Source organism: Micropterus salmoides, unplaced genomic scaffold, assembly GCF_014851395.1.
Source record: "Micropterus salmoides isolate LMB-PRFRI ecotype aquatic unplaced genomic scaffold, ASM1485139v1 Ms_hic_scaffold_4, whole genome shotgun sequence".
NCBI lineage: Eukaryota > Metazoa > Chordata > Actinopteri > Centrarchiformes > Centrarchidae > Micropterus > Micropterus salmoides.
Window position 1 is genome coordinate 2,419,191 of NW_024043372.1, and position 27,447 is coordinate 2,446,637.

The 27,447-nt window shown below is 44.5% G+C and overlaps 2 protein-coding genes across 2 annotated transcripts in view; one reads left to right on the top strand and one right to left on the bottom strand.

Moving 5' to 3' along the window:
- Positions 1–27,447, bottom strand: part of LOC119885460 (E3 ubiquitin-protein ligase RNF123) — a 168,277-nt gene that overhangs the window by 41,263 nt on the left and 99,567 nt on the right.
- amigo3 (adhesion molecule with Ig-like domain 3) lies at positions 10,479–14,934 on the top strand. Its single transcript, XM_038695494.1, has one exon. It carries the CDS (start codon positions 12,027–12,029, stop codon positions 13,692–13,694), a length of 1,668 nt encoding a protein of 555 aa, XP_038551422.1. The 5' UTR covers positions 10,479–12,026; the 3' UTR covers positions 13,695–14,934.

Consider the following 27,447-nt stretch of genomic DNA (forward strand, 5'->3'; position numbering starts at 1 on the left):
GTAGAAATCACGTTTAAGACCTCATGCACACTACTTAGTTTTTAGTTTTAAAACGAATATGATCTCCGTCCACGCCTGCAGTTTAGCTGCGCATCCGTTTACATTAAAACGACTGAAAATGCACATCTACTGGCCGTTCACGTACACTGGGCATGCGCGTGCCGGTGTAAAAATGAAGCAGATGGCCTGTTCCGAAGTTACAGAAGATTTGGCGAAAGAATAAAGTACTACAGACCAGATTTCCATCTGGCTGGAGTGCGTCTCAAACCTCCTCCAGAGGTTTTTATCTGATGTTTCTGTGAGAACCCAAGTAGCCACTCTGACATAATTGACTGAATCGCCTGGTGTGTGCGTTCTTGCAATGAAAATATAAAGAAATCGGTTAAGATTTAAAGCTCCTCCAGTGTGCAGCAGCTATAAGACGTGAAAATATTCTGGCTCTGAGATTTTGTGGAGTCAGAAGCCGCAGCGTACCTACACCTACCAACACACCACCACCCCACGGCTGGCTTCGTGGCAGCTAAGCATGAAGAAGAGTCTAAAAATAATAAATGGGAGAGAGCAGAGCACAGTATCAATCATGGGAACAGACAAAAGGGAGAGAGTGGGCGTCGTGGAAAGCCCCGCTATAAAAGATTGATGCAGAGAGGTTAGATTGAGTGGCGCTGCAGGGGAGATCTGGGGGGAGAGGGGGGTGTTTGATTAGCACCAGTGATTGAACGAACGCTGGATGGATCAGACAGAGAGAGAGAGAGGGAGGCAGAGAGGGTGATGGTTTTTATGGGATCAGAACAAGATCAGACAGGTAAAGACAGAAGAGGTGAGAGGAGGAGGCAAAAGATCGTGTCGGTGTGAGATTGAGTGTGACCGAGTGAGTAAAAGGAGTCGTGAAAGCAGAAAAAGGCAGAATTTTTTTGATTTGTTGTGGTTCAGTTCCAAGAAAAAGAAATAAATAAAAAAATCCTGTGGTGAAGCTGCAGCGTGATGGGAGAAGTTGTTTTCTGCCTGCTGGTTGGGGGGGGGCTGGTTGCTTGGCATGTACACAGGAGCTCCGGCCCTTTTTACCTGCAGCTGGGCAACACTAACACTTATCACCACTGCCCCAGTGTTTACTGGCTGATAATGGAACATGTGGGGAGGATGGGGGGGGGGGGGGGGGGCAAGTTTAAATGCACTTTTGTGGAGGGAGCGTTTCTGTTAAGCGTGGGTTGTTTCGAGGAGTGTACATTTTGAGGAGTGCTGCATGTGATGTGGTGTGAAAGGACGCTGTGGTGTTATTGTGTTTGAAGGTTGTAGCACAGGAAAGAAAAGAGGTATTTCACACACACACACACACACACACAGTTATGCAAACCGTCTCTTCCCGCCCACCATCTCTCTCAGCTCCGGCACAACAAGTGAAATGAGTACGTACACGACCGCGTGCACACGCACCTGATACCGGCTACCTCCAGCAGCACGCCGGTGTCATCTCCAGAGCCGTGTCATTAGCTAACTAATGGCTGTTATTATTATTATTACAGTGAATCACCTGTTCAGGACTGGAACATGCGCCGCGTGGGAGTCGCTGCTGGTTCAAGTATGTTTTTCCTTCCACGGGTTATTTTAAAACAAAAGTACCTTCTGCATTACATTTGTGTTCATAATACTGTATGATAGTAATAATAATAATAATAATAATAACTCGCTTTTATCCAAAGCGACTTACAATTGCTATATTTGTCAGATGTTGCACGCCTCTGGAACATCTAGGGGTGAAGTGTCTTGCTCAGGGACGCATTGGTGGATGTCGCAGTGGGAATCGAACCCTGGTCAAAGCCATGCATTATCCACTGCTCCACTGCCACCCATAACACCACGACTGCCTCCATCCTGCAGATATCCTGTATCTTTATTTCTGCCAGCATTAGCCTGCGTCTGTTACCATATCATCATGACCTGCGACCGGGGCTGCAACTAATTATTTTCATTACACATCAGCTGTTTGGTCTATAAAATGTTGATCTGTGTTTCCCCAAATCCTGAGAGGACGTCCTGAAACGTCTTGTTTTGTCCACAACCCAAAGATATTCAGTGTTCTGTCACAGAGGAGAAAAGGAAACCAGAAAATATTCACATTTAATAAGCTGGAATCAGAGAATTTGAATTTTCTTTCTTCAAGAAAAATGAGTCAGATTGATTAAAGGATTATCAAATTAGCCCGCGATTAATTTGATAGTTAAATAATCAATTAACAGACTAATGGTTGCAGCTCTACCTGAGACCTGTTAGCTTTAGCCTCCGTTTGTCAGCTTGATATTTTAAATGTAGCCATCAAATGCATATCAACGACCTTTAACGTGGCTCTTGTTTTAAAAGGGGTCAGCTGTCCACCTCGCTCCTCTCTCAGCTGGTATACTGTGAAGTCCACGTATCTCTCTGGAAACATTTATCGGCTCCTCGGCTGCTGATAGGTCACCCGTGTCAGTCACAGGAGGGACCCGGAGGGACCGGCGTGGAGAAACACGGTGACATTTTCCAGTGAAATCTACTTTGACCTTATCATTACAGCCGCGACACTTCACGCCGAGGGACTCTTTCCCTCTCATCTTCACATGTATCCCTCCTTTTACCTCCAACTCTCTCTCCCGTTGGTTTCCATGATGCAACAAAGAAATGATCACCAGCCTGATTTTATCCAAACGGAGTGAAAAGGACCAGGCATGGATGAAAAGAACATCCTGTGATAGACATCGTTGTGCGGACGAGCGGCGCGAGTCTTATTATAGGGCTGGAAAATGTCACCTCATGTGTCTGTGCTTCAAGTCAACACCAGTCCATTGTGTTCCCTCTTTAATTATAAGCCAACAAAAGGGTAATTATTATAACCACAAGGCACATTATTCAAGTGGCAAATTAAAACTTCCTGAACATGAATGAATAGTAGAAATAATTGACACTTGAAAAAACTGCAGGGAAAACGTGTAAGAAAAGACAAAAGGCGGCGAGCGCCCACCGGACCGAGTGTCTGACGGTCAGCAGGTTTTACCTCATGATGACTGACGGCCTGTCAAAGTGGCTTTATTGAAGCAACACATACGTGAATATTAACCTCGGTCTGACTGGCAGGGATCTGTGGAGAGTACTTGAAGTAGTAAAAAAAATAATCTGTGGCGAGACTGTAAAACGGGAAACCAGAAATGTGCCTCTTCCTGTTCCCATTTTAAGAATAACTGTCCCTATAGAGGAAAGTCCCGCCACACGGCAGCCATCTTGCTAAATTGGTGGTCACACAAAATATTGACACTTTGGGCCCAATTTGGACATTTTCACTTAGCGGTGTCCTCACTTTTGTTTCCAGCGGTTTAAACATTAACGGCTGTGTGGTGTGTTATTTTGAGGGGACAGCAGATTTACACTGTTATACAAGCTGCACACTCACTACTTTACATCGGTGCAAAGTGTCATTTCTTCAGTGTGGTCGCATGAAAAGATAGAATCATATATTTACTAAAATGTGAGGGGTGCTCTCACTTTTGTGAGATAATCCATGACTGGATTTAAACACTGCATGTATAGAATCAGCAGTAAAATCTGACAAAAACAGCTTAAAAAGTTTGCTGACTTTGGCCCCAAAATAAGGTTTCCAAAGTGTTTTTCCCCACCGCTTGCACTTCTCTGCATGTGTGGTAGACCCTTACATCAGTGGAACCACACGATTGGCTTAATACGTTTCCCAGCTCGGCTGTTGATGATTGGGTTTCTAGCAGGAGGGGCGGGATATGTGCATACAACCGCCATCTTTGGTGTTACAGGTCTTCCCTATAGATCTGTATTGAGGATTTTTTTTTAAGTGGCGTGTCTCCTCTTAAAACGTCTCTGGTTTAAACCACAGACTGTATGAAAGAAGTGGAGGTAGCCACCGTTGGCCATCTTGGTTTTTTTAAACCAGCTGTGACCATTTTTAGATGAGATAGTTTGCAAGGTGCATCTGTACAGCCGCCTCCTGACTGTGTCTTTTAGGAGAACCGACGCTGAGACAAGACGAAGTGAAAACACATTGTGAGGGAGGTTAAAGCTCTGAGACAAGAACAGAGAGAGCTCCCAAAAAACAAGTAAACGGCTCGTTAAACGCCCCGCCCTGAAGCCTCCCCTGCTCTCCGGTCTCTGTTCCTCTAAATGGGACCATAATTTACTAAATGAACATCACGCTGTTTTGAGGAAGGAGGTCTTGAAAGTAGCGACTGAGACCATAAACATTACAGCTCTAATAACTGGTGTCGGGGTAAAATAATGATCCGGGCTTTTTGTGTAGAAGAAGAGAGTGTGTTTATGTGAGTTTGATGTCTTCATACGTTCAAACCTTCTGACAGGTGTGTACCTGCGTGAATAAGATGTGAGTGTTGGGCTGATTGTGTGTGTGTGTGTCCCTGGCTGTGAGTTTCTGATCTTAATCCCCTGTGACAGGAGATCAGCATGAAACACACACCGTGACCAAGACCTGAATCCAGCTCCTAGAACACACACACACACACCAGTGTTTCCATCACTTCTGGGGACATTACGCTGACTTACATTCATTCCCTGGAGACTAAAGCCCACACTTCACACTACAGGATTTTAAGCCCCATTTGCCGGTCGGGAGAGCTCGGCGACCGTCAGGCTGTGATCAGGGGTAAATCAGCGAACGATCGGCGGACGCCGGGCGTTATGTGTGAACTACCCAACGCATCAAACCGGCTCCCCGACACATCGCTGACGCCAGACAGATATCTAGCACGCCAAATATCTGGAGGAGTCCACATCCAGCCAATGAGAGCAGGCAGCTACTTTTTCACTGCAAAACCCTTTTCACTCCCCTCCAGCTGTCTGTAGCTCCGACGATCTCTGATACTTTCTTTCACCCAGATTCTTTGTCTTTATAATCGCTATCTTTATGAAAACAATAATGTAAATATTATGTTTTGCATCATCTCCCGTTTCACGTTTGTTTTCTTGACAAAACGTGGTTTGGAGGCTGCTGTCAGCTCCTGTAGCGTGTGACCCCTGTCACCCATCAGTCACGTAGTGTGAACGCCACAACGACATCAAGACTCCCGTCACGAGACGGCAAGTTGTGCAGTGTGAACGGCACGGCCATCGGCCGACGCTGAAAGTCGTGTAGTCTGTACGAGGCATCACTCTAACCTAAAACTAAGTCTTCACTCTAAACTTTAATGATTTATATTGCTGGGGCCTGCATAACGAAGGCCAGTCCCCACACCATGAGTAATAACGCATGCAGAGCGACAGCAGGGAAACACAGATCTCTGCACACACACACAAGAGTAAATACGTCCTGTGAAGCACGGCGGAACGAAGGCTGCTGCGTTCGCTCTCTGGTTCAGCAGGTGATGAGCAGTGATATGTTGTTTTTTTAGGTGAAGTAAAAGCACGATAATGAAGTGGCAGGTTGGACCGTACACAGTCTTTATAAAGCACCATAACAACACGTTATTCTGAAGCTGTCAAACTAAACACAGAAAATAAAAACTAATTTAACAGCATCTTTAGAGTTTGGGCTGACTTTTTATTATTATCTATTACAATGACACTTTGCAGACTAAACTGTTTATTTAAAGATAATTACACACATTAATCGTCATCTTTGCCACCTGTTCATCTCTCCTCTGTCACACCTGGGGTCGGCTGCAGGGAAATTAAAATGAGTCTAAACTGGCAAATATCACACACGTTAGGAATAATTTAACTACAGAGATTTACATCAACGCCACGGTCCTTCTACTACTGTCCGACCAGCTGGACAGGTAGCGCCACACTACAGTCAGGAGCAGCACTTTATAAACAGGTTTCAAAAACATTGGATAAAAAGTCAGATTCGTGTCATCGTCGTAAAATTTTAAGAAGTATGTTAATTGTTACCAATTGTAAGAAGTATGTTTTTTTTTCAACTGGGAAAACATAATCAAATTTGAATATGTTAAAGAAACTCTAAACTCAGCTACCGGAGCTTTTGCCAGAGGTGACGGTAAGATATCATACAGAAAAGGTTCCTCAGGACGGTCAGCCTTCTCCTCTCGAGCAGCACACACCTGGAACACGTCACCTCTCACCTCCTTCTCCAAAGCTATAAAGCAATTGTTACTGGATAATCAAATATGCCGTCATAATTTGCAGCAGTGCTTCTGTCACTGCGCTCCTGGGCTTTCCGTTTGTGCTTTTGTGCTCTGTGCTTCTTTTGCCGTTTTCTGATAAGTCATCAACCTGCCAGGGCCTGCAGAGGAAAATAAGCCTGTACGGCTGAATCTGGTACATTTACATAAGTTGTCATGTTGATTTATGTGCATTGTCCATTTTAAATAAATAAATTATAAAAAAAACAAATATACAAAAACAACCTGAATCGACCGCACTGTCACATGTCACACACACGTTTAACGACACCTCACAGGCAGGAATCAGGGAACAGCAGCCCAGATGCGTCCAATTATTTCTGGAGAGGCTATGTTCACAGACACAGCTGCTCTGGTGTTGGCTGATGCTGTGAGAAGTGAACAGTTTGAGTCCCGACAGGAACGAAACTAAAGCTCATATTAAACAGCAACATAAAAAAACATGCATGTTCAGGATCTGCCCCCAAAACAGCTGTTTGGATTTACAAGAGCCACGCAGCTGGATTATTTCTAATTTTCAAGTCCTCAGGTACTGCTTAGAGAGTCAGAGGCAGCAGCAGAAATAAGCAGAGCATGCTGCAGATATTTCTACAGCAGACACTGATCCTGTGTCGGCACTGATGGGTTCCTCCCTGCTAACCTTCTGAGGCAGAAAGGGACAAAAATGTGAATGTGTGAGAAGCAGCAGCACGACTGAGCAGACATTTCAGCTCATCCGACCTCCTTTTGAAAACAATTCAACTAAAGAGGATTTAAATAAATTACCCTGCGTCTCGACCTGAATCCGTTTCTTTAACTGCACAACTAAAAGGTCACACAAAGGTTAGAAAGAATAATTATGCAAACGAGTTATGTCAGGATATTTAGCCACACACAGGCACAGAAACCTTTGTGTGTGTGTGTGTGTTAGATTAACAGCAGCAGGTTCTGACCGAGACAGACCGGTGACGTCCTGATGAAAGATTATCTGAACAAGCAGAAACACAAAAGAAGAATTGGACACGGATCTGCAGGTGTGACTTCATCATCATCATCATCATGACGACGGACTACAGGGGAGGAAAAAACATCTAAAAAGAGGCAAAACAAAGAATTTAAGATGCTGTAATCTAATTTAAACCTGAATATATTAATGGAATACTAATTTTAAAAACCAGTCACAGCCTGATGGATTAGAAATTTTAAAATGAACATTACAAAAGTATGATTAATCCAGCAATAAAGACTTTTTAAAACGCTAAACTGGAATTATGAAAACTTTATCAGACACACTTTCCTTCCGTTGCCTGTTGGTACAGATATTATTTATTCAATAATATCCGCATGTTTGCGTTTCTCATTAAGAACATGTTGTAAAAATAAAAACCCTCAAAACAGCAACAGGACTGTTGTAAAGCAAAGACACAAATCAATACAGAATTATATCCTATTAATTCCTTAATTTGTAAAACTGCTGCATGCATTCTAGCAACAGACCACCCACTATGAATAATACATGAACAGATATGTACAGGGTGCGGCCGCGACACCAGCTAATAGTTTTCATTTCTGACAGGCTGAAAGATCTGAAGAGGAAGAATCGTTTAGAAAAAGGGGGGGGTGGGCGATCTGACCAAAAAGTAATCTGATCTCCGTGATCTATTGTGCAATCTCTTTCCACCATCGTACAACGCCCTGCAGACAGACTTGAAACAAGAGAATCAGCGTGAAGAGCTTTGACAAACGGTGCGGTGCGAGCTCTTCTTGTGTCGGAGATGTGATGCTACTTGTGGCGCTCTCTCTTACACACATGTTGTATTAATGCCCCACGATTTTCACCTGCACCAATACGGCGATGACCTCGCCGCTGGTACAAGGACCAACGCGTGGATTACTAGATGTAGGATAGTGCTGCAACACTGGAGAACTTAAGGAGATCAGTCATTGAAGGAACGGTTGGTGAAAACTATCAAAGATTATGTAATAAGCTGATGGATCTCGACATGAAAATATGGGGCCCTTTTGTAACAGTAACAAAAAGTTGCACCAGTTACACTTAAAAAAAAAAAAAAAAAATGTTTTACTTTGAGCCATTCTTGGGTGTTTTCAGCTGTGTTTTGGGTCATTACCCTGTTGGAGGACCCACGACCTGCGACTGAGACACGGGGCAGCACATCTCGCTCCAGAACGCCTCGACAGTCTTGAGTTTTCATTGTACGCAGATTCAAGACACCCTGTGCCAGATGGAGCAAAGCAACACCCAAAACCTAACCGAGCCTCCTCCGTGCTTCCCGGCAGGTCTGGTGTTCTTTTCTTTCTACGCTTCATTTTTGCATCTTCGAGCTGATGTGACTTGCCAAACCGCTCCAGTTTTGTCTCATCTGTCCAAAGGACATTCTCCCAGAAGCTTTGCGGCTTGTCAACATGCTTTCGTATGGTTAGCTTGCAACAGTGGTGTCCTCCAGCGAGTCCATTAAGTCCCCTCTAAGGTCTGTGGAAGTTGTTCTGGGCTCTTTGGTTACCATTCACATTATCTTTGTCTTCAATTTTCCTCTTGCGGCCACGTCCAGGGAGCTTCTGAATAATATGTGCAACTGCAGTCTCAGGAACATCAGGCTGCTTGGAGAGTCTTTTAGCCTTTACCTTTTCTTTCTAATCTCCTGAGACGGCTCTCTCTTTAGCTTCCTGTGGTCCATGTTCAGTGTGATACGCACCATGATACCAAACAGCACAGTGACTACTTTCACACTTTTAAGAGGCTGACGGCTGAGGCTGAAGATACTAACTGCAGGACACACCTTAGTTTAACATGTCTCTATAGTCAAATTATTATTTATTTTTATTACTTTTCTAGGGGTCCCATCATTTCTGTCCAGGCAGGTTTCATTTTTTTTTTTAAATGATTCAGCTGAACCACGCTGTGTCTATGTATTTAGTATTATTTTTGTCAGTTTCACGTTATTTCAGGGACCATTGTGGGTTTTTCTTTCTTTAATGGAAGGGTACCAACAATTTTGTCCACGTCTGTACATGTGTCTACGTATAATATGAGGTATTGCTTAGAGTACAATTGGGTACATATAATATTATGTAGAATATATACCGTCTCTGGTCTATTCCTTTTGTCCTCGTTTCCTGTTCTTGTCTTATATTAGGTGCAGTTTACTGTGGTATTTTGATGTGCGATACATTTTAGAAACTATGTGTGTTTGTTTTTCTTTTTGAAAAAAACAATAAATAAAATATCAGGTATTATGTTTGTACTGGCGACCTGTCCAGGGTGACCCCTGTAATTTACAACTTAAATGAATGCCGTGCGGGCGCACCGTCGCTACCCGCATTTCTACTTGAAAAACGGTTCTACGCTCAGTGTCCACATCCGACAGGTTGTAAAGTTGTAAAGTAAAGTTTATACATTTAGTTGCTTAAATGTTGTTAAATGCTGTGACTTTATCGTGCACATTGACACAGCCTCTTTAATCATGAAACGTAACACTCGTACATCAACACAATAAAGATCATCTGCAAAGTTAAAAGGACCGGTAGAGGTGGGATAAATCTGAGAAAATAATTAGTTGGGCCGGGTGGATGATTGGGGGCGTACATGATTCTTCAGATAGGCTATTATAAGAGCCGATCCACGCATCACACCAATGTAGCTCCTACAATCGTGACAAAACAGTGCAAACAGCTGCTGACGTCAAATTATCAGGCTGTAATATCAACCTGAGCATTCAGCACTAACCTGCTGTATTTTATGTTGTCGTTTAGTAACAGTAGTGCCCGTTTATGTAGTCTGCACATGTAAGTTGCCGAGAACTTGGCTTAACAGACAAGATTTACAACTGGCACGCTTTAAGTTTACTTATCATGAATACACAGGTAAGAATGATCATCTGGTCTACAAACAAATATAGTATAATAAGTACCTTAAAAACCAAATATGGGCCCAACTTATGTTTGCAGAAGAGACACAGTGCTGTTTTCCCTCTGGCCAATCAGATTCCCTCCAGAATCACCACCACCAATCACTCATAATGCTGCTCTGCTGGCAAAATAAGCCATCAGAGAGAGAGAGAGAGAGAGAGAGAGAGAGAGAGAGAAGCTGGCAACAGAGGAGAGAGCGATGGTGATGAAAACAACAGTGAGAGACTGAAACAGAAACAGACAGAAAGCGAGTGAAGAAGTAAAACGAGGAGAACAGGAGAGAGAAGAGGAGGAGGAGGAGGAGGAAGGTCTGATGAGTGGAGGATGCTGAGAGAGAGAGAGAGAGAGAGAGAGAGAGAGAGAGAGAGAGAGGAGGAGCCGCGAAAGCACCAGAAGACGGAGCTCACAGCTGAGCTGAGAGCGAGCGGTGAAGAGACGGGAGGCAGCACACGGCTCAGCCTCCGCTAACACGCACATCTGGACGCAGCACTCGCATCTGGAGACGGACTCGCCACAACTTTTCTCTCTGTATCTGTGAGCTGTTTGAGCCCCGGAGGAGGAGGAGGAGGAGATGATAAAGAGGCTGCATGTTTCATGCTTGGGATTTTTACAGAAAGCAAAGCGAGATTTCTCTCCTGCGTGAAGCCTTGCATCCTCCCACTGCCGAGAAGAAAAAACAGAGGACTGGCTTTGCACAAATTAGCCGGAGGACAAAGACACAGTGAGCAACAGCGCAGACGAGAGAGTGTGTGAGTGGAGCGTGAGGCGTTTGCCGCTGCCTGCGAGTGAAGTGGACTAGATGGATGGTGACTTCTTTGAAAATCTGATCCTGGACTCGGGGCGGGCTGTGGACGGCAGACAGCTGGGGCTGTGACTCACAACACCCGACTTGGCGAGAAAACAAAGACGTGCTACAACTACGACGAGCCTCCTTCATCACGTTTGGAAAAGAACAATCTTGAGCCTCAGACTCCGTTTCCTTCACAGGAAAATGACTTTTATGCCCGCGTGAAGCTTGAAAAGAGGAATCAAAAAAGGGATCAAACGAGACGACCCAGTGATAAAAGTCACCGACCAAACCAGGATCTAACATTCGGAGAGGACTTGTGTCTGTGTTGGAGGTACAAAGGTGCAGCTATGGGCTAAACTAATTACACGAGGTGAGAGGAAGTCATGCCGAGCGCTCCACACAGCTGGTTTATAATGTTTTCTCTGGATGGAATAAAACGGACCACAAAGGAGAATATTTTAATACCTCGACCTGCACCTGCTCTTTTTTTCCCCCACTTTCCTGAATCCCTGGATGAGTTTTAAAGCAGCTAAACTTTGACTGCGCTTCACTTTCTATCTTAACTTTTAACCTGTTGCCAAAATAGTTCTTAGATTTTCTTCCACCTGCTCACTTTCAGCCTGCTGCTGCCCGTAAAATACAGAGCAGAAAGGGATTTGTTTACACTGGCACACCTGAAAACCGCCTCTCCAGCTGGCTGCAGGTTGGCGTGTGGATGCAGATGCAGTCGCCTCATTCAACATTAACCAGTTTAGACAAAACAAACACTTGTGCAGGAGCAGGGAAACCCGGCGAGCATGCATTACTCTGACATTCTGTTTGTGCCAACAAAGCAAATAAGCTTTCTGTCCCAGATGTGAGGGATGTAAACATTTACACATTCGCCCCGTGGCAGGAACATTAGCAGAAGAGAAACTTTAAAAGTAAAAAGACTGTGAACAAGATAAAGATGAAAAACAAGTATGTACGGTCTGGTTTGTTTAGTGCTTCAGGAATCCTTTTTTACATTTCGTCAGAATGAGATGAAACCCACGGCGTGAAGGATGTGAAAAGTACTTTTAAAAAGGCATTTACACCGTTCTGAAGTGGAGAAAGTAACAGAGACATAAACTGGGTCACAGAGAGGAGACAGTAAACAGATCGCTGTCTGCTGATGCCAACAGTGTGCTGGGGGCATCATGGTGTGTGTCGGCGGTAGCTGTGGCGTTGTGCAGGGCGTGGTGACACCAGCTGTTCTAGCGGCGTCGCTGTCGTGGTGGTCTGTTGTTGTGCTGTTGGTTTGTCTCCAGCTCCCCCAGCTGAGCTCGGTCCAGGCCTCTATCTGCTTGTCCCAGGGCTCCGCCCAGACCGGCAGATGCCTCTGTGCCTCGGACATCCTCAGCTGCACTGGCGTAGGTCTGGAGCAGGTCCCCAGAGAGATGCCCGTCTCCGCTGTCACTCTGGACCTCAGCCATAACCGGATTGTGCAGTTGGAGGCGGGCGGCTTTGAAGGACTTTATCGATTGGAGACACTGAGGTTAGCGCACAACCAGCTTACCACTATTCACCCGGGGGCATTTCGAAACACCTCTGGGACTCTGCTCCATCATCTGGACCTGTCGTCCAATCAGCTGCATGTTCTGGAGCAGCATTATTTTCTAGATTTGCCAGGACTGGAGGAGCTGCTGCTGTACAACAACCGCATCGTCCACGTGGAGAGCAGCGTTCTGGCCGGACTGAGCTGCCTCCGAAAGGCCTACCTCAGTCACAACCGTCTCACCGACTTCCCCTTCTTTTCCATTCAGGAGCACAGCCACCCTCACCTGTCCATGCTGGACCTGTCCTCAAACCGCCTGCCCAAACTACCCCTGGAGGACATATGGAACCTACCCGTTTCAATCCAGAGAGGACTCTACCTTCACAACAACTCCCTGGTGTGCGAGTGCTCCATGTACGGTCTGTTCCGGCACTGGGAGCAGAGAGGGTTCGCCTCAGTGAGAGACTTCAGACAGGAGCACACCTGTCTGGTCTACGGGATCCAGAGAGGCACCGTGCGCTTCGTCCAGCACGACCGCTACTTTGCGAAATGCAACATGAGCGCGCTGAGCGGGCTGCTGAAAGAGCAGGACAGCAGTGTTTTAGTGAAGGCAGGGACGGCGGTGCTGCTGCACTGCGTCACCACCCTCAGCGGACAGCATGTGACCTTTCTCTGGGTGTCACCGAATCAGGAGTACGTGGCGCCGCCGGGAAACAACGGATCTTTAAAGATGTACGCCAACGGTAGCTTGGAGATCTTGGCGGCGCGTGTGGAGGACGCTGGTATCTACTGGTGTATGGCTCTGGACCAGCAGCAGCGGCGCAACGAAACGCGGGAGGTCAACGTGACCGTGGTGCTGCACCCCGACAGCGAGCCTTACGAGTCCTTCAACACCGGATTCACCACCCTGCTGGGCTGTGTGGTGAGCCTGGTGCTGGTCCTCATGTACCTCTACCTGACGCCCTGCCGCTGCCCTCCCTGTCCCAAGGCCTCGACCCCGGCCGCGGCCACCGTGAGCCAGGGGCACGAGGCCGGGGCAGGGAGCGCCCAATCCTCCATCCTCACCCCGACCCCGCCGGCGACCACTGAGGGCCCGGGCCGCAAGGTCAGTACCAACAAGCATGTGGTCTTTTTGGAGCCTATCAAAGAGCAGCAGAACGGCAGACTCAGGGCGGGGCCGGGAGCCGGGGCGATGCACGGACACCTGGGACCGGGGTTACTGCTAGGGGCCGAGCAGCACTCAAAGCTCCACAAACAGTCGCAGGCGAGGGCCGGAGAGGCGGACTCCATCGTGTCCGTGTTCTCAGACAGTCCCATCATGCTGCCGTAGAGACTCTGACACTATCCCCACCTCTCACTCCCTTCCTCGCTCTGCTCCACGGTTACCTCCTCACCACCTCCCGCCGCACCCAGCACTCGACCTGAGCAAACCCGTAATCCAACACCGACTGAGAGCTTTTACAATCGATATTTCTTTGCGAGGCTTTGAGGCTTTCAGCTGCCTGAACACAACAGATCAAGTGCAATTTTAAAGAGACTGAATACCAAATTTACATGTATTATTGTTTGCCCAGGTCTGCCCTCTTAAGCCCTACAGCCATGACCCAGCGCACTGTGACGGGGTGGGCTCGCGCAGACCGACAGGGTGGGGGTGGGTGAGGGGGGGGGGGGGGGACGGTGCTCATCGAGAAGACAGGAAAGAATAAGACGGCAGGGAGGACAAACTACAAACCTGTCAGAATGAAAACAGACCAAAAATAGCTGCGGATACTGATACTCAAAGCCTGAGCCAGGAACTTGTGTTTAAGATCGCAGAAACACATCTGAAAAAGGACGTGGGGGGGGGGGGGTTTCCTGCGACCACGAAGAGCATGGACTGCTGCTGAAAGTGCACAGGGCTGCCCCTTTAAGCACGGCTTGTACCTTTAATGAACATTTAGCTCCAGATGCCTTCTTGTTGAGACAGAGAAAATAATAAAATAATCTTTTTGTAGAGCTTTTTAGCATTTCCTTTTGTTCCTCAGTGTGTCAGTTGATTAGAGCCAAACTGATCTGCATAGCGTAGCTCTGTCACAAAGTGAAATGTTTTTAGAGTAGACAAGCTGGAGGAGAAGAAGAGGAAGAGCTTTTAGCAAAGTAAAAATAGAAACTGTTTTTAAAGGATATGGTTTGATTCTCCCTCCTCCCTCCTCCTCCTCCTCCTCCTCCTCCTCTCTCCTGGAACATGATTACTGTCTTCATAAGTCAGAACAGAGTTCCAGGAAAACAAAAGGGAAATGAATAAATAAATAAATCAAAAACTTTCGACATCAGTTGAAATTATTTATGCTCGGAGGCAGTGGAACTTTTTTTTAAAAGGTTTAACATACATGAAAGTTATTTTCACTCTGAGACAACAGAAAGATTTGCCTTTGTGACTGACAGGACAATCAGGGCAGACGTGTTTTTGTTTTTATTGTCTTCACTGTATTCACTGCATCTTCCCGTCCTCACACTGCCTCTCTCTCCTTCCTGTCTCTCGTCCTCCTCTCTTTATCTGTGTGTTAATAAACCTCTGTATCTGGACCGTCCAGCTGAATGTCGCCTTGTTGTTATTGTTACTGAGACACTCACACGTCGGTGCATAACAACGAAACGTGAACTGTGTGTGTGTGTGCATGTGCACTAAATGGCCAAAAGTATGTGGACACCCGTGCACATATACTTTCAGTCTGAGGCTGTTTCTCCACCCGTTTTCTCAAATGTCAAAATTTGCTTGTTGTCTTATGCCGGTTTCACACAGAACGCGATGGGAGCATTGGGTACGGCGCGATTACATACAAAGTAAATGCAAAGATGAGATTTCCTGCCCGGGCGGCGTGCAGGACGCGACGCGTAGTGCACCGCTCCATCGTGTGGGTCGACAGTTTTCAACTCGAGTGTGTTTAGCTTAATATTTTCAACAAATCATCATCATTATTTAGATATTTCGGCATCAGTTTGATCCGTTTATTGCAACTAAATGCCAGCAAAATGTTTAATTTGAGTTCAACTGTTGAAATGGCGGGTTGTGTGTTTATTCGCATTGTCGCATTGTGTGTGAACAGGCGTGCGAGCAGCCCAGCTGTCAAACTCACGTGATAAACATTAAAATTTGAGTTGTATGTGAAACCAGTAATGGCTGTATATGATTAAAAAAAACAACAACAACTTGGGTTTGGTCATGCAAAACAAAAGATTTAAATATGCACATTTTGGTTCTTGGGGCATTTTTCTCTAATATTTCCTGATATTTTAAAAACAAATCGGTTAATCGACAGAAATCTTGAATCAGCCAGCTGGAAAGGCTGTCATCTGGGTGTCCACATGCTTTTGACCGTGTAGTGTTTCTGCACAGCCACAACCTTTGCGTATTCAGCCCTGACCTGGTGAATAAACTCGTCAGCTGCACAACTCGAAACTCAACAACATCTTGAGACTGAATTATCACAACCAACTCATCCGTGACTCATTCTGTTGCCGACAAAACGTTCAAGCAGCAGACTTCACAATGGAGAGGCTCAAGTATTCTCTCTGTATTACAAATGTTCTGTTGTTGGTTTAAAGAGAGACAAAGTGTGTCGTGGTTGACGATGATTTGTAAGAACTCTAATGAATAAATCTTGTGGATGAATATAAAGTCCAATTTATAATCCTCTTAAGTTGAACTTTTTATTTTTGAGGCTGTTTAAGCTGAATCAAGCCATCTGCATTTTCATTTTGTCCAGGACTCCAGGTATTTATCAAACGACATCAGACATCCAATCTAATGTGAGCTATAAAACACGTGTAATGATCACGTGATTGATCACATTTCTATTCATGTAATGTCAGTTATTTTTATGTTTAATTCAAATGTTTGGATTTTGTGACTCACATGAATCCATAAAATATACAGTAATATATCATTTATCTGATATCTCCTGTGCCCCTATATGACTAAATCACATTTCGTGACTTTTCCAAAACATTCGGTGAATTTACTCAATTCCATGACTGGAAAATAGGATTTTAAAATCCCATGGTTGGAATTAACATGATATATTAAACAAATTCAGCAATATATCTATAATAACACAAATAGTGATGCAACAATAAGGAGGTACCAGCTGATGTGTGAAATGATACAGGAGCTGAGCAGGGACAAGAGAGAGGCAGGAAACAAAGCAACTGTAAAAAAGCAAGAGAGCAGAGATGGAGGGACAAGACAAACAGAGCATAAAGGAGAACATGAGCATATTATTCCCATAAAACACAGAGACACAAAGCAGCAGCAGAGCTCAGAGCCATTGAAGCTCATTATATTGTTTCCGATATCTAAAAATCACATCTGCTAACATTAACACTGACAATATTACTGCCATTATCGCCATCACTGTCACACAGCCACAGCGTCAGGACTGCCGTGGGACAAAGAGGAAACTGTTGGCGTCTCCGTGAACTGAACATTTTCTCATAGCAAATCACACGTTTGTTTGTGTTGTGTGACACCAGAGAGCCATTTCTGAGCTGTAACAGCAGATAGGAGGCATTTTTCTGCCTCATTTAAAGCCACATCTCAAAGCTGCCAGTGTGGGTCCAGAGTAAGAACGATGGGGACTCTACCGAACGTACAGACTCGTCTGCCCACCGGGAGCACCAGAGAGTTCAGACACCGTTAGAGGTTTAAGAAAAACAATAGCGGCACGTCGTCATATCACAACGACCCTGAATACAAATATACGCCCATATATCTCGCCATTTCCACAAGAAAGCAAGTCGTCTGCTTTTTTAACAGCCGAGCCGGGAAACACATCAAGCCAATCGGGTGGCTCCACTGACGCCAGAGCACAGTTGAGCATTTGTTCAAAATAATCAAATACTGCAAAAAAATACTGCAAAAAATCTAAATACTGCGAGAAAAGGCGCCAGCTGTGATCCGCAGTACCTGCAGTATGTGTTAGAAAATATAAGTGTGCCTGTTATTAACATATACGGTATTTGCTGACTATCAGTTAGCATAGCATTTGTTCAAGCGCTCCGGTGGGAGGTGCTCATGGCGTCATGTCGGCGGCGCTCTGGATAGAGCCGTAAACGAAGGCGGTGTGGCGAAACCTTGTGTATGCGTAGAACAAGTATAACCGGTGGGCAAATTTTGCTTTTTTAACCTTATTTTGGGACAAAGTCATCAAACTTTTTCATCGTTATATATATATCAGATTTGACTGAGCAGTGAAAGTGCAGTTCTGGCTCTCTCGCCATTCATTCAGAGAGGGGCCGGATCTTGTTAGTCCCAAATAACTGCCCGGAGCCGTTACCAAGATGGCTGGCGAGTGGCGGGACTTGCCTATAAAAGGACTTTGATTTATCTCTGTGTTAAGCTCCACGACGAGCAACTCAGCTACACTCAGCTGCAGAACAAACACAATAGGAAGACGTATTCCTGCAGCTTCAATTATGGACGTGACACTAAATAACTCCTGAAAGTGAATAACTTTAAACTGTTTTGTTTGTACTAATACAACTAAAAAGACATGTTACTGGTAAGAACAGTTTTCTTGGAGGTCGGTCCGGCTTATTGGAGCAGCTTTCTGATGAGCCTTTTTACTTTTCTTGTGAATGCTGAGGACACCGATTCAACCCACGATTCAGTTTTGATAACAACTAAAACACAAACACCAACGTGTTCTGTGGGAGATACTATTACACAAACAATTATCAAACATTCAGCAACACCCGCCTCGAAAAACGCCTTTTTTTAATTTTTATTTACGTTACTCACTGTGGTTTATAGAAAATGTGATCAATGTAATTACTGAATACAGCTGTATTCTCTGTGTGAGTTGGATCACTTCAATGTATTATTTATCATGAAGGGTCGATATTGCACGACGCAACGCTGTGATTGTTCTGTGTGAGAGGAGAGGAGGATTTCTGAGAACTACTTAACGAGACACGTAGAAAACAAGATGAAACATGAGCAGAAGAAATGTTCAACTAAGAACCAATGGCAGCAGCTGCTGGGGAAAAATAAATAAAAGAAACAGGAATTGATTAAACCCGTGGTGTTTGTGACGCAAAATCATAAACAAAAACCACCGCATGGATGAGCCCTCAAAGCTTTGTGTAATTAAAATTAACAAACCTCCACACTTATCCAACTACACAACACACACACACACACACACACAACCACAGAAGAACAAAACTAAAACAAACTTTTCAATCCAACGCAGACAAACAAAGTACAAAAACAAACCGATGACAGTGTGAATTCTTCTGGTGTGGAGATTACACTGTAAATACTCTGAGCCCGGTGTGAGTGTGTGTTCATGCACTGGGGAGAGGATTGAGTATAAAATCTAACTAGCACGTGTAATGGGCTGAGACTGGAGGAAATGAATGTGGCCCAGATGGATTCTGTACGTGTTTATTAGCCGCTGTGTTCTTGGCTGAAGGTGGAGACGGGAAACAGACGAGGGGATAAAGACGGAGAGGAGCTCTGAAGACGTGAAACCCTCCGTCGCTTTGACTTTAAACTGCTGCAGACTGGTTTCAGACACAGTGACGGAGGCTCACACGCATCGCGGCGCCAGTGTGGAGTTCATTTACAGTGCTGAGGTTTGGTTAGCGGGCGTTGCTTTTATGGGTTTGTACCTGGTGAGGGTACAAAAACTGTGACGGTACTCGTTTCTCTAAGTAGCAAAGGTACCGCGGATCCAACGCGTGGAAGATGGCGACAAGTGCAGCAACAGCTCTGCCGTCCCGTCTGGAAACCAGGTGGAGTTTGTTTAATATTTAACATCGGTCGGTTTTAGTGGCCGTTACCTTCAGCAGCTCCGGATTTCTCCCAGTTATAGGATGTTTGAGAGCTGATTCAGGCAGACGTTTCACAGTTTGGATCATGAATGTCTGTCCAAACGCTGCTGTTACTGCAGGAGGAGTTAGGGACAAAAATCCATTTCAATTAGGGCGGGGCGATGCGGCCAAAAATGTTATCACAATAAAAACATTTTATATCATTCAATATCGATAATTATCACGATAAATGTCAAATCGTTATTTCTTTTCTTTCTTTCATTTTTTTAGATTTTTGCTCCTGAGTGAAGATTGAAGAAACTAGATGGTTAATTATCTGGTTAAACTTTTCTTTATAATCAGAAACACTTGAAGCCAAACAGTGGATCAAGTAACAAATCTGAGGGAGAACATTCAAAACTATTATGATATAATATGATTAGTGAATCTTTTTTCAGTCCTTTTTCCTCAACAAAATAAATATTTCAATAGAAAAATTAAGTGCTAATTTGTTTGTGATTCAAATGAATTAAACCAAATATTTATTGACAATATGTTGAAGAACATTTGTTATATTGTTATTGAGGAAAATTATCTTTTACTGCCCAGCCCTAACATTTATTGCCCACACTCAAACACACCTGTAAGTTTGTAAAAAAGATAATTAAATAATTATGCGCAGTGCAAGGCTGTGATTTCAACATCAACCCAGCTCTCATCTGTCCTGGACATCCTCTCACAGCTGTTTGCAATGTTCAAATGTTTTTATTAAAAGGAGTGTACGTTGACGACGTACATGGGATTTAGTCTCTATATCGTGGAATCTGGCTGGTATCGGTATCGACTACTACATTTCCTGAGCTGGTTTTGGTCTGAGAGTATTTCAGCTGTGGAAGCAGCAGCTCAGTCAGAGAGAAGTCCCTGCGAGCTGCTGCAGCTTTCTGCTAACAGGCAATAACACAAACAGGAAGTTAACTGACCGACTGTTATCTCTGCTTCCACGCTGCCTGAAAATGACCAACATCACTCCTGATTGGTCAGGGACAAACGAGAGAGAGAGAGAGAGAGAGACAGAGAGAGATATTTCTTCTTGAACAGGAAAGTAATATCATAAGTAGACTAAACACATGACGTAATCTCAGTGATGTCTCACAGTATAAACTTGCCAAACACTGCACACATAGCACAAATACAACCCCCCCCACACACACACACACACTGACGGATCATTAATCACCGCTCCGGTTCATTTCCTGTGTTGCCTTTGTGCTTTTATTCGAATCAACGCGATTTCACAAAAGATCCTCTGCAGCCATAAATTACCTTTGATCGTTATTCAGATCTATAAGGTGGCTCAGTCACAGAGAACGGCCCGTTATTCTGAAGTGAACGGCCCACACAGCCATGATGCTGAGGGCGGGGGGGGGGGCTTTAAAAAGAGAGAGAGATATGGAGGGAGAGGATCACACAGTCACATCCTGCAGGAAGTTTTCACACTTTAATCAGAGGCTCTAAACACAAAGACTCCTCTGAACCTCTTCAGCCAGTAACAGCGTACAGTACGGTGCGTGAAAACACACATAGGCACGACAAAAAGAGGCTTAAAGCAACATTATGGAAGATGGGATGTTTTGCGGGATCTGGCTGATTCAGCGCTGTGGTAAATAAGGACAGCTGTGCACTCGCATTTGTTATAATTGCATTACTTATGCTCAAAGGTGAGCCTCTAACTTCGCTAACAGCCAAACATCAAGCAACACAAGACACAGCAATATTACTGACTGGTCCAACAGAAAGAAGACCAGCTCCCCGTCTGTCCTGCAGCCTTTCAGCTCTTTTAGCACAAGTTAAAACCACTCCGATATTTACTCTTGTCCGGTTCTCTTTTTCTCTTCTTCACTTTTTTCCCTCTCCTTTATTTGAGTCTATCTTTTTTGTGCATGTAACAGGTTTGCAAAGTCAGAAACAGCGAGCTGCAGCACACAGCTCTCCTCTCCCTTCCAAACACTAGCTACCCTCCAGGCAGTCAGTGGACAGAAAGTTGTTCCTGTGATGTAGAGACAGAGCTCAGTTAAAACTTTATGGATACAGATTAATAACTCACCGCTCTGAAACTCTCGCTCCAGTCCGTGTTGCCGAGCCGGTTGGCAACACGTACGGCTGAACCCGAGCTGTTTACCGGCTTCTCGCTGACCCGCCCTTCTCTGCTTCTGATTGGCTACTAGTCCTTAACTAGAACATAAATATGGTGTTTTTTGAAAATTAAACCATGTAAACCAGTTTGGTACAACCTCTAAATAGGATTTTGAACCTGAAAATGAGCAGAATACCACCTCTTTATGATGAAATTTCCTTATTGCTTTAAGTTGATAGGTCACAGCTAACTCCCTCAATCCATGGCAACATCCCAAAGCATTATGGGAACTGGGATTAAAAAATTTTGAGCAGCCAAATTGACATTACAGAGACGCCGAGTGTCTCATTATTATAACACACACATTTATTTATTGTGTGTTTATAACCTGTAGACAAAAAAAATAAAAACTTAAAACAGGCAAAGCTCCTGGATCAGCAACGCTTCATCTGGGAAACTCTTCTACTAACCATTAGATGGTAACTGACGGTCATTAGGAAAAGTGGTTTGTGGGTACTGGATCTTTTTGGGGTGACATATGAATTAATGTCAGTCCATCCTCCTCCAGTAAGCTGCACTTACAGAAAGTTGGACTCCTGGTCAGAGCCAGAGCTGAAAGGGTTAATGCGAGGGGGTTAGTAAAGGGATGTTCTTACTGAGTAATGGAGGTAAGAGCATTCATTAAATATTCAGGAGGTCATCCCTCATGCTCGGCTTCTACTTCAAAACAAGTCGTAAAACGATATTTCAGTACACAAGAAATATTGTTTTTCTTGCTGTTCAGCCAAATACAACAAAGACAGCAGCTCCTCCTCTCGCTGTCAGGAGGTCGCCATCATGTTAAATACCGACTGTAGTGTGTAGAGAAACGTGTGCTGAAGTACGACCAGAGGCTTTACTCATATTTTACAGACACCCACTCAAACAGCCTGAGATTCGCAGTGTGCCGTGACACTAAGTGGCCTTCTGCGTGAGCTAATGTTAGCCAGCACCAGCCAGAGTCGACCTCCACACCTACGGAGGGACTGAAGAGAAGCTGAGACATGGGGAAAATATTTAGAGGTCGATCTGTCTGTGTTGAGAACGTTTCAACTGTGGCCCTTGAGTTGTGTTTGGTCTTTCTTCACAAATCCCAGATAAACAGCCCGGACACGCTGCTTACAAGATATGACAAATACATTTCTTTGAGTTTACTCGAAGCGTGAAGAACAACGAGGTCAGAAAATCCACGAGGAAGAGTCTGAACAAGAGAAAAAGAACAATAACAGAAAGATGGCGGGAAGAAAATACAAGCGAGTGTTTATGCTACAGGTATTGTTGGCCCTGTCAGGCTCCAACAGCTCAGTACTGCGTTATAAAGAGTGCCATCTGTCCTCACTGTCTAACATATGCACATTTTTAAACTGAAAGTGTCCCTTATCCTTCAGATGTGAGTCTTGACCTGAGGCGTTTGGTTTCTGTAGTGATTGTTTAGATTCCCCAAGTATTCCTCACTGCACTGGGCTGAATTTCTGTGTTTGGGCGTGCGGTCTTTACAGCCAGGAGCAGCACTAACGAATCAAGCAGTATTGATCATTCTGACCCCAAAGACGTTAGACAGCTGCTCCCCTGCCAGTCAGTCGGATGGGAGGCGAAACATCTTGAAGTCCAGTTGTCCTCGATTTTAACCTTCCTTGGATAACGTGACGCTTCACAGGCTGGATTCATTTCAGACTTTATGGTGGTGATGGTGCAGTGGATAAAACACATGCCTTTGGTTCAATTCCCCACTGTGACACATTCACCCATGTGTCCCTGAACAAGACACTTAAACCCCCTCGTTGCTCCAGCGGCGTGCGACCTCTGACATGTATAGCAATTGTAAGTCGCTTTGGATAAAAGCGTCAGATAAATGAATAGATGTTAATTAGTGTTGGGTAAGCTTAAAAAACTTAATCACATGACTTTCTGCGATTAATCGCTTTGTTATGCACAAAACTGAATAGTGAATTCTAAAGTCACCTATTGCGCACTTTTAATTTAAATGTACTGCTATATACACAAAAGTGCAATCACGTGGTTTGCAAACACTTTAAAGGGGACAAATTCAGCTTTTTCATATTTCCTGCCATTTCTATAATGTTACTATGTCAGATCTTCTTGTTAAAGCTTCAAATAATGAAGTTATTTAAAAGAACTCCCTGTGAACCAAACCCTCAGATAGCGCTCGGTTTGTTTTTTCCGGCTCGGTGTGATGTCTTTCCGAGCCGGATTTCCATATATGGTCATTTGCTGCAGGGCAGAGAATGCTGGCCACGCCCACAAAGTGCAGCAGTATCCTGCGGCAACCTGGTAAACACATAAGACAACGTCCAATCAGAAGACGGTGGGCTTCGTGGGGGGGCGGGGCCCTCAAAGAGACGCGATCAGAACATCATAACAGGCTCCTACTGAGCAACAGGTTAACATATATACATCTGTGTACCTTTGTTTTTCTGATCAGGTATCAGCAGAAGCATTTTTCTTTTATCAGGGAGCAGCGATAATAACACGTTCACTTGCCCAGCCCTAATGTAAATTTAAGTATTTAAACGCAATTTCATGACTTTATTTTTAACATGTAAAATTGTTCTCCTGTCAGTTGTTTAAAAATTGAAAATCCCTTCATGTCATCCAGGTCTTAGTTATCCGAGGAAGGTTTTACAACGAAGGGCAGCTGGACTGGTTGAGGGTACTTGAAGACGTTAAGCGTCTCGTCAGAGAGGCTTCTTCACTTCTGGAACAGTTGCCCTTGGTATTAACCTTCCTTCTTAGAAAATCCTCTCATAAATGACAGCGTTACAGGCGTTTTGGTGCCACCACAGTAAAGGCTGCTTTTCTACCTCCGATCCAGGCGCTTCCTCTCAATCATTGGCAATATGCAATCTAAAAGCAGACGTTCAAGGAGCTCTCTCTTTGCAAAAAGGGAGCCAACAGTTCCCAACAAATAAGTCACAAATGCTACAAATACCTCCATCTACGGATGGTTGGATCAGTACTTTAAATGAAATGTTGGGGAGTTTACGGAAAAACTGCAGCACAGTAAACAAACGCAGTAGAGCTGCAGGTTTGATTTAGTACAGCTGAGCAGTGACTTAAACTGTCCGACCTGAGAGCTGCAGAGCAGAAAACAGAGATGTTTTATATGACTGAAGCTGAACAAACTCTTCTGAGCTCCATCAAGAAGGAATCCCCTCCTGATGCTGCTGTTCCTTCTGCTCTAAAACTAAAACATCATCGCATCATTTATTCATGAACGCCAGAATAAAGAAATCTTATCCCTCTGTAGCACTCCGAAGTGCTGAGTGTTCACATTTTGACTTTGTTTTCATAGTCGTGGTGAAAAACGCCTGAGTGAGCTGCTTCTCAGTTCAAAGCACGGATTCATATTTCAAGGATTTTCCTCATTCGATTATCGGAACACAAAGTGGCTGTTTATCCGTAACGACAGCGTTTTTAAACGACCATAATCACCTCTACAGAATCTACTTAAATTATGTATTTCAGCAGCGAATGTAAAACACACAAATGGAATTATAATGACAAAACAATGCCTACTATAATAATATCAAAGCCTGCTGCAGCTCCCACTGCTGCCGGTGTCGGTGAGCACGAGTAATAGCAGCAGGATTAAATGAATGCCTCGCTCATTTCCTGCGAGAGCTCGGTGATTCCCGACCTGCAGGCTGCTACACCAGCGCAGTGAATCAAATAAATGTCAGATCGGTTACTAAATGAATTACCTTAAGTAGTATTAATGAGAGTGGATGTGATCAGACCCCAGTGCTCATTTGTTTTAGCATGTTAGCTGGGTTTCTGGCTCCATCTGTGCAGAGCTCTCGCAGCGCCAACTTACTGCTGTTGCTGTGCCAAACTCTCACAGACACCACTGATGACGTATGCCACATACAGAAGCTGTGGATTTTACGACTGCTCGTGCACGAGGACATTCAGTTGGAAAAACCTTTAACAAAATGTAAAGAAGGCGGCTGGAAGGTTATTACATTTATTCATGCTTGCCTTAAAGACAATGCTGCACAGAGAGGCGACAGGGTTTTCAGATATCAGACCATCAAAGGGTTTTAAATCCAATTATAAAGATAGATACAGAAAGATAGAAGTGGTTATAAAGTGTATTTTAATAACATGACTGAGCTGTGTTGGTGTCTCTGGTAGTGAGTGATCAGCTGAATCTGCAGCTTCTCGGCTTTACGGAGCTTTAAAGTGACTTTCAGGCCCTTTGTTTTTGTGTCCGGCTGCAGCTTTCCTGTTCTGATTCACTCTCAGAGCGTCGTTTTCAGAGAAGAAGCTGTGAAAAGCGGCCGTACACAGACAGACACAGTCAGAGAGCAGCTGGTGAACATAGTAGGGGGTGGTGGCGGGGAAATCGATTCTTAGATGGACGAGGACAACTCTGAATCACAAATGTAAAAAAATCCATTTACCAAATGTTAATTGATAACATAATGTTGACGTGGCGCCCGGACAGACCGTGGCGTGCACATAACAGTGTTCCCCCTGCAGTCACCCACCGCCGCTGCTGAATGAATGACCACAACACTAAAATTTGTAATATCAATGCGCAACTCATGATTTTCACTCGCACACGGTGTATCCTGTGTGTGCGCGAGCGAATGAGAGAGAGAGAGAGGGCGCGGCAAAACGTGGCGCTGAAAATTAGCAGAGAAACATATTAATAGTAAGTCGTCAGTCTGGCAGTAAATGTACAGTGCAGGTCACAGTTTGTCAGGTGATAAAAGTCTGTCTCTTTCCACAACTGCTGGACAGTGAAGCAGATTAGCGCTAGCAAACATTTTCCCTGTACAACATGTGTTTTGGCTGCTAATTAACTTTAGCTAAATTAGTAACAAAGTAATGCTAATTAGCCGCATGTCACTCCGACCTACATTGTCCAGGGTTGAAAACATCAGTTACAAGTTACACCTTGTGTACACATCCTGTACATCCTGATAGTCGAGTCTGAAAAACTGGTTGTTAAAGAAAGGACGGTGGTGACCACGGAGGAGGCAATTAGGGATGCAAACTAGTCCCTTTAAGCTAACGAGGAGACGTTTCTTTAGGATTTAGAAAAGAGAAAAAAATAGGATGCATCTATCATCGTTTTATAATCGCATCGCAGCCCTCTGACTCGTGATTGATTCGAATCGTGAGGTGCCGAGAGATTTGGAGTGGAGCACTTAAAGAGCCAGGCATTTCCCTCGGGAGCTGGTGGAGACCAAACACGGAGCAAACAAGAGAGAAAACAACGGACTCACCTTCATCAGGTGACACAAAAACACCTCGTTAACCCCAACTTGTTTCTGCTGAAAACAAGTGGACAGAATCGTCAGGTAGTGCAGCTTTAAACGCTTACCTGATTCATCGATGAGCCCACCTTTTCACTGCTGTCTTTGTGTTTAACATTACAGGAAATTCTATACATGTAATTTTTTGCACGGTATTTTTCACTGTTCTGATGTTTTATATGTAACAAACTGAAAATAATGGTTATAATATTGGTTTCTGAATCACGATGGAGACATTAATATTTGAACCGGTACAGTAAGTTTAACTCATCTGCCTCTCCCCCTCCTCCCCCTGTCTCCCCCTTTCTTCTCATCCCATTTCCTTTACTTGGTTTTTAAATCTATATCCTTTCTAATCCTCTACTGAACCTCTCTCTCTCTCACTCTCTCCCTCCCTCGTGAGTCATATTTCTTTCCCTCAGATCTATCCATCAAACCTCTACTCTCTGCTTCAGCTCTAAGAGCCTCCATCTTCAGTTTCCTCCTCTGTAAAGTCTTATTTTCTGCCCTCTGAACCTCCACACGTCAGTCTGTTCCTTCCTTCCTTCCCCTCCGCCTGTCTGTCTGCTTCTCCATCTTATTTTTCCTCAGAACTTCCTCTTCGCCGTTCTGACCGTCTCCCACCTTCAAGCTGTCGTTTCCACGGTAACGGAAGACCACCGGGAAGATAGTGAATCTGCTTCAGCACCAACGACGACACACACACACACAACACACACTCACACTCACTGTTATGCAAACCTTCATCGCTGTGTGCGAACACTGAAGTCTCTCCACGGTTGTTTCCTGCAGGAGCAGACCTGCTGTCATCATTATACAGACTCTGAAAA